Source organism: Pinus tabuliformis, chromosome 7 (assembly GCF_031772625.1).
Source record: "Pinus tabuliformis cultivar Carrire ecotype Pingquan chromosome 7, CPIR1, whole genome shotgun sequence".
NCBI classification, from domain to species: Eukaryota; Viridiplantae; Streptophyta; class Pinopsida; order Pinales; family Pinaceae; genus Pinus; species Pinus tabuliformis.
In genome coordinates this window covers 1,166,317,727-1,166,323,959 of record NC_142293.1, presented here as the reverse complement: position 1 = coordinate 1,166,323,959, position 6,233 = coordinate 1,166,317,727, and the positions used below count along the sequence as shown (strand labels likewise).

At 37.2% G+C, this 6,233-nt stretch overlaps 1 protein-coding gene across 1 annotated transcript; it reads left to right on the top strand.

The window, feature by feature from the left end:
- The first annotated feature begins 283 nt into the window (after nt 1-283).
- Nucleotides 284-2,790, top strand: LOC149251618 (1-aminocyclopropane-1-carboxylate synthase 7-like). The gene is made up of 4 exons (XM_089456554.1): nt 284-559; nt 684-815; nt 972-1,132; nt 1,481-2,790. The coding sequence occupies exons 1-4, from the start codon at nt 350-352 to the stop codon at nt 2,508-2,510; spliced, it is 1,533 nt and encodes a 510-aa protein (XP_089312680.1). The 5' UTR covers nt 284-349; the 3' UTR covers nt 2,511-2,790.
- The last annotated feature ends 3,443 nt before the right edge of the window (nt 2,791-6,233 follow it).

Genomic DNA, 6,233 nt, shown 5'->3' with positions numbered 1-6,233 from the left:
ATATAAAATTGCATGCATCAATAAATGAGGCTAGTCTTGGTGTGGCAAGACTAGTTTCCATGTGCAGTCCATAATTTGGTGCCGTGTGTCGCAAGAGAAGTAAGAAACGGAAACGGAGAACGTTGGCCATAGAATTTAATTGCATTAGTGTTTCCTAATCTCCTCAGTTAATTCTATTCAACTTAGGGCCACACTTTAATTCCATCAATATGCCGATAATTAGGGGGTTTAGAGAACTATAAAAGGGGGTTTAGAGAACTATAAAAGCGGGTTGTGTCTTGATACATACGCATCGAATGCTTGAACCGCTGGGTGCGAATCCTTCATTTAACAGCCGCAGTTTTTCAAGATGAGAATATCGATGACATTAACGCGACCCCAAGAGCAAGCTCATCCTCAGTTGCCTTCAAGAGTAACTCGCCTTTCATCATTGGCAACATCCAAAGCCCATGGGGAAGACTCTCCTTACTTTGATGGCTGGAAGGAGTATGACGCTAATCCCTACCATCCAACAAACAACCCTTCTGGAATTATCCAAATGGGCTTGGCAGAGAATCAGGTACATATTATAACATATTTATTCATACTTTATCATTTTGCACTCGTGTGTGGTGGGAAAAGAAAAACTAGAGTGCATCAAATCGAATCAGATGATAATTACGATCTTTAAAATTACTTTGCAGCTGTCATTCGATTTGCTGGAAAGCTGGCTACTTGCGCATCCAAAGTCATCGATTTGTGCCGAGGAGGGCGTGTCAAGGTTTAAGGAAATCGCTCTTTATCAAGATTACCATGGTATCCCTGCTTGCAGAGAGGTACAAAATTGTAACTCACTTACAGGCTTGGCATGTTCTCTACGAACTTCTAATTTTGTTTCCTGCTTATCCAACTAAAAGATAATGTATTTGACTTAATTCAAGTGCCGTTGGATGCAGTTAAAGCTTATTGACATTGGTGAATCGTTTATGCAGGCAATTGCGATGTTTATGGAAGAAGTTAGAGGAGCAAAAGCGAAATTTGAAAGCGATAGAATTGTTCTCACTGCAGGAGCAACTGCAGCCAGCGAGGTGTTGACATTCTGTCTAGCTGATCCTGGAGAAGCCTTTCTAGTGCCAACGCCATATTACCCAGCGTAAGCTCTTGTTGTAAAATGTCATAGAAAATTTATTTTACTAGTGCCAGCGTAGCGTCATTCGATCAATAAGTAAACTAATTTATCTCAAATAAATAAATATTCTAGCTAGGCGAATATGGTGTCAACGAATCCCTTAATGACGGCTGACACTTTTTCTCCAACGTCCCTTCTTGTCGAAAAAATCTTATCGCCCCTTCACATTTCAATAATTGCCAATAACTGCATGCGCTAGAATTTTAAGGAGTGTACTATTAATTAGAGTATTCTACAATCTAATTTTATGATAATATAGTAAACTTCTAATTGTAAAGTGAAAATGCAGCTCATGAATCTTTTTTACCGCAGTTTTGATAGAGATCTGAGATGGCGCACAGGGGTGGAGCTCATACCCGTACACTGCAGCAGCTATGACGATTTTCAGATAACTATACCTGCACTTGAAGCAGCCTATCAGAAAGCCAGGTCTCGAAATATACAAGTGAAGGGTCTTTTCATAACAAATCCTTCAAATCCATTAGGAACAACCATGGACGCTACCACTCTAAGAAAGCTGCTTGCTTTTGTGTCTGAGAAGAACATTCATCTTGTCTGCGACGAGATCTATTCGGGATCAGTCTTTTCATCTCCAAAGTTCACAAGCATTGCAGAGATTTTGGCCACCGATAAAATTTATCAGAGCGAGCGTGTTCATATTGTTTACAGTCTGTCGAAAGACCTAGGACTACCGGGCTTCCGAGTCGGAGTCATTTACTCTTACAACGATACAGTCGTTAAGGCTGCTCGTAGAATGTCCAGTTTTTCGTTGGTTTCTTCACAGACACAACATTTGCTTGCTTCAATGCTCTCCGACACGGAATTTGTAAGAAAATATTTAGCAGAGAATAGTAAGAGGCTACGAAAGAGACACGAAATGTTCGTCTCTGGACTGCGTGTGGCTGGCATCAATTGCCTGAATAGCAACGCGGGTTTGTTCTGCTGGGTGGATCTCAGCCATCTTCTGCAATCCCATAACCAAGAAGGGGAGATTAGACTGTGGAAGACTATCTTAAAAGAGATTGGGTTGAATGTTTCTCCTGGTTCTTCTTGCCACTGTAGTGAACCTGGGTGGTTTAGGTTCTGCTTTGCTAATATGACTGATCAGACAGTGGAAGAGTCGTTGCATCGAATTCAGCTCTTTATCGAGAGGAGGAGCTTAGATGAACAATATAATAAAGAAGAGGCGTGTCAGAAAAAACGATTGCATGCAGACCACTTCAACTTCAATGAGAAATACCAGGTCATCCAGGTTGATGGTTCGTTGAGCTTGATTAACGTCCAATCAAGCAAACGTTTACGGGTGGAAGAAGCAACCGGATCGGACGTCACACAACAATAATTTGCAGTTGTCGTTTCTTAATTCATGCACTTAAAGTGCAGGACAAGGTAGGCTTACCGATTTGAATTATTAGTGATAAAATTGTTAGTGATATAATCAGGTCATGAATTATTCTTTATGTACTCTGTCATAAATAAAATTACAAGTACAATTAGTCAACCATCGGATGGAGTAATTCACATCTCCACCACTCATCTTGAATTAATGTAAAATTTTCTTTCAATATGTGCATATTGGTTTAAACCAAATTGCAGACATTTCGAAATTATTGTTAATCGTATTTAATGGTAATAAATATATATTTTTTAAATGTTGTGGCAGCCATCTTGAATTCATGTGAAATTTTGTGTAAGAAATGTTTCCTTCTTAAATGTAGCGGCACTGTCATTCCATCAACAAAGATTGGGAAGCTTTGAAGGGGCGGGATGAGATCGAATAGCTTCTTAATTTATTTATTTTTAACAAACATAGGAGAATCTGTAATTTGTCTAGATTATTTACGCTAGGTGCAATTTTAAACCAGGTTGCTGCTACTATAACTTTAAACTATTGCCAATTGGCAAGCTAAAATCTAACAATAACTTATAAATGTTAAGTCAACAATCACACTTTTGTCAACGGACATTACCAACTCGCAAGCTAAATCTAACGCTAACTTATAAATGTTAAGTCAACAAGAACTCTTCTGTCAACGGACACAACATTCGTAGGGTACGCACATGGCAATGAATCAGCGCAAGGAAAAGACTAGAGGGGCTTAATTAAAGCAACGTTATCACTCAATTAAGAAACTAGGGACATAGGTAAGCATTATCTGGGCACTTGCAAACTGCCTAGGAAATTAATATATAACAAATCAATCACTAGGCCCCTCGGCCTTCATGGGTTAGCTCTTATATTTTTATGAAAGCGATGTAGTTTGATGAAAGACTAGAGGGGCTTAATTAAAGCAACGTTATCACTCAATTAAGAAACTAGGGACATAGGTAAGCATTATTTGGCCACTTGCAAACTGCCTAGGAAATTAATATATAACCTAGGCCCCTCGGCCTTCATGGGTTAGCTCTTATATTTTTATGAAAGGGATGTGGTTTGATGAAGCGTATTTTTAAGATTTTTTTCAAGATAAAAGAAAATATTTAAAAAATAATTTTTTAATTTAGTTATTTTATATTAAAATTTAATATAAATTTTTTTAATTAAGATAAAAGTAGTTGGAGACAAAAATATTTTAAGATAAAATTTTATAATTAAAAGAAAATAAGTTGAGACAAAAATATTTTAAAGCAATTTTATATTTAAGACAAAAATAGTTTGAGACGAAAATATTTTAAGACAAAACTTTATATTTAAGACAAAAATAGTTTAAGACAAAAATATTTTAGGACAAAATTTTATATTTAAGACAAAAACAACTTGAGACAAAAATATTTTAAAACAGAAACAGTTTAAGACAAAAATATTTTAAGACAACTTTATATTTAAGACAATGACCACTTAAGACAATGACAATTAAGATGAAGCCAATTTAAGACAATTAACAATTAAGACAAAACCATATCAATTTAAGACAGTGTTATCTAACACCTGCAATTGACTCTGATAGTGCACCTAACTCCACAAGGTTGCAGGCTACTACTGTCTCGCGCTTATACCGAGGCTGCTATTTCACTTACCATTCACGCTATCTTATATAAATACAATGATTTGTTGGACTCTTCATTTTGGTGGGGTAGCCGTCTCTGAAGAACGTGACAACTTTTCCTCGCAAGATATCCTGGACATTAATTCCTTTTTTGTCCCTTCGATCTTTGCTCTTACGATTAGAGTCAACTTGTCTGTCATTGCATTTGACACTACTACATGGAGGGGGCTTTTATGACATTCTTTTAAGACAATCAATGTTTTGTCTAAAAATTAAATTTCATCTTAAAAATTTTGATACGAGGTGCTAGTAAAAAAGGTAAAGGTAAAGGATAGGGGTTCATCTTTACATTGTCGATGGGTTCTTTAGGAAGCGGAGCGAGGAAGGCTAACAACAACTGATGAGATTTAGGTCAATGGAGGTTGACATCAAAGGTGCTTGGTGAGAGAGTGTTGGAGGCACTTTCGCTAAATTTGGATAGGCAGTAACATAGTTGGAGTACTTTTCAGGGTCTCCATCAATTGTGTTCAATCTATGATTTTTGACTGGTGATGACCTACATCGAGTGGTGTCTATAATTGATAAGCGACATTAATTTACCTTGTCTACATATTTTATCAAGTTTTTTTCAGACACTAGTACATAAGGTATTTTTTGGTAATTCTCTCCACCATGGTGCACATATAGGCATGATTGTAGAATGTTGGTGGTGTCCACTATGCAACTACCCTTTACATCTATTGGTAGGATGTTAGTTGATACTGAAGGAAACTTAGGTGATGGCGTGCCATTACTCGATGCATTGCTACATTCGACTATTGAGGTAGAGATTCGTGGATGCCCCAAGTTGGGAGTCTAGCCCTTTGGTAGATCTCTTGTACATGCAACTATACACATGGATTCGAATGTTACGGTATCCCCGATTGCTATTGTGTTGAAGAAATATAGGGCATTGGCATTAGGAGACTTCTTCTTCATTAGTAATTACTTGTGAATGCATTATTAGGTTCTTTAGATTAGATTCTTCTTCTTGTTTAGATTATTAACATTCTTATTCATCAAACAATAACCAATGCATGAACAAAAGTAGACAAGAGACATAGCATGTAGGCTATGAGAAAAGGGCAAAACCTTTGACTCTTTGAGAGGAAAAATCACATAAATTATTCTTATAGAGATTCAAATTGACGAATACCAAGACCATGATCCTTGACCAATGCTCCTCTTTGTTACTGTTGAGATCATCATCATCACTATTGTTGAAGTCATCATTGTTGCAAAACCAAGATAATTTCTACTACACTACCGCGATCATTACTATTGCACCCTCTCCAAGATCTTCACCATAACAACGAGATGTGAGATATATGTGTGTATGAGAGTTGCTCTTAGATCCACCGAGATAATTACCTTCTCCACCAATGTCATAATTGTATCTCTACGGACACCATGATAACATTTATGAAGAGATCATGGCTTCATCTAGAATGTAGGCCGAGACAAAGAGTGTTTACTATGAGATCACCAAGATCTTCATCATTCAAGATTGTGACTATGTCTAAAGAGTATGTTGAAGGTGTATTACTCTTCATTACAAATGAGACTACGATTGCGTTTTAGTACGCTGAGATGGTGTTCACTATGAGGAGGTCGAGACATCATATTCTGTGATACTCATCTGGAAAAATACAGAGATTCTCCTCCATCCGAAACACTGAACCTCACTATAATGCGAAGAATCCCCGGCCTGTACCATCAGAAAATTAGAGAGAATCTGATTTGTTGTGACTATTGTTTTGCGTAGACCTTAGCTAGGTATTTAGAGTAGTTTCATCTCCAATAATAACCCGATTTTACCGAGTGAACCAATGTGTCTCCTTATATGAGCCGACATGGCTTCTTTTAATTCTATTTGTTGGCCGACTTCTTCAAGAGGGATTGTGCTTTGTCTTTGGAGGGTTGTTAGACATTTCTATAGACTTGTATACATTTAACATAGGCTCAAGAAGAGCTCTTCATACATGACTTTGACTCTTTGAATCAATAATAAGTCCTAAATCTCTCAATGCAAGACACTA

What these genes read in the sequence shown, in the direction of transcription:
- LOC149251618 (XM_089456554.1), top strand. Translation starts at nt 350, where the DNA reads ATGAGAATATCGATGACATTAACGCGACCCCAAGAGCAAGCTCATCCT. An exon ending in GTATCCCTGCTTGCAGAGAG is followed by an intron (nt 816 to 971) that starts GTACAAAATTGT and finishes TCGTTTATGCAG; the next exon opens with GCAATTGCGATGTTTATGGA. An exon ending in CCAACGCCATATTACCCAGC is followed by an intron (nt 1,133 to 1,480) that starts GTAAGCTCTTGT and finishes TTTTTACCGCAG; the next exon opens with TTTTGATAGAGATCTGAGAT.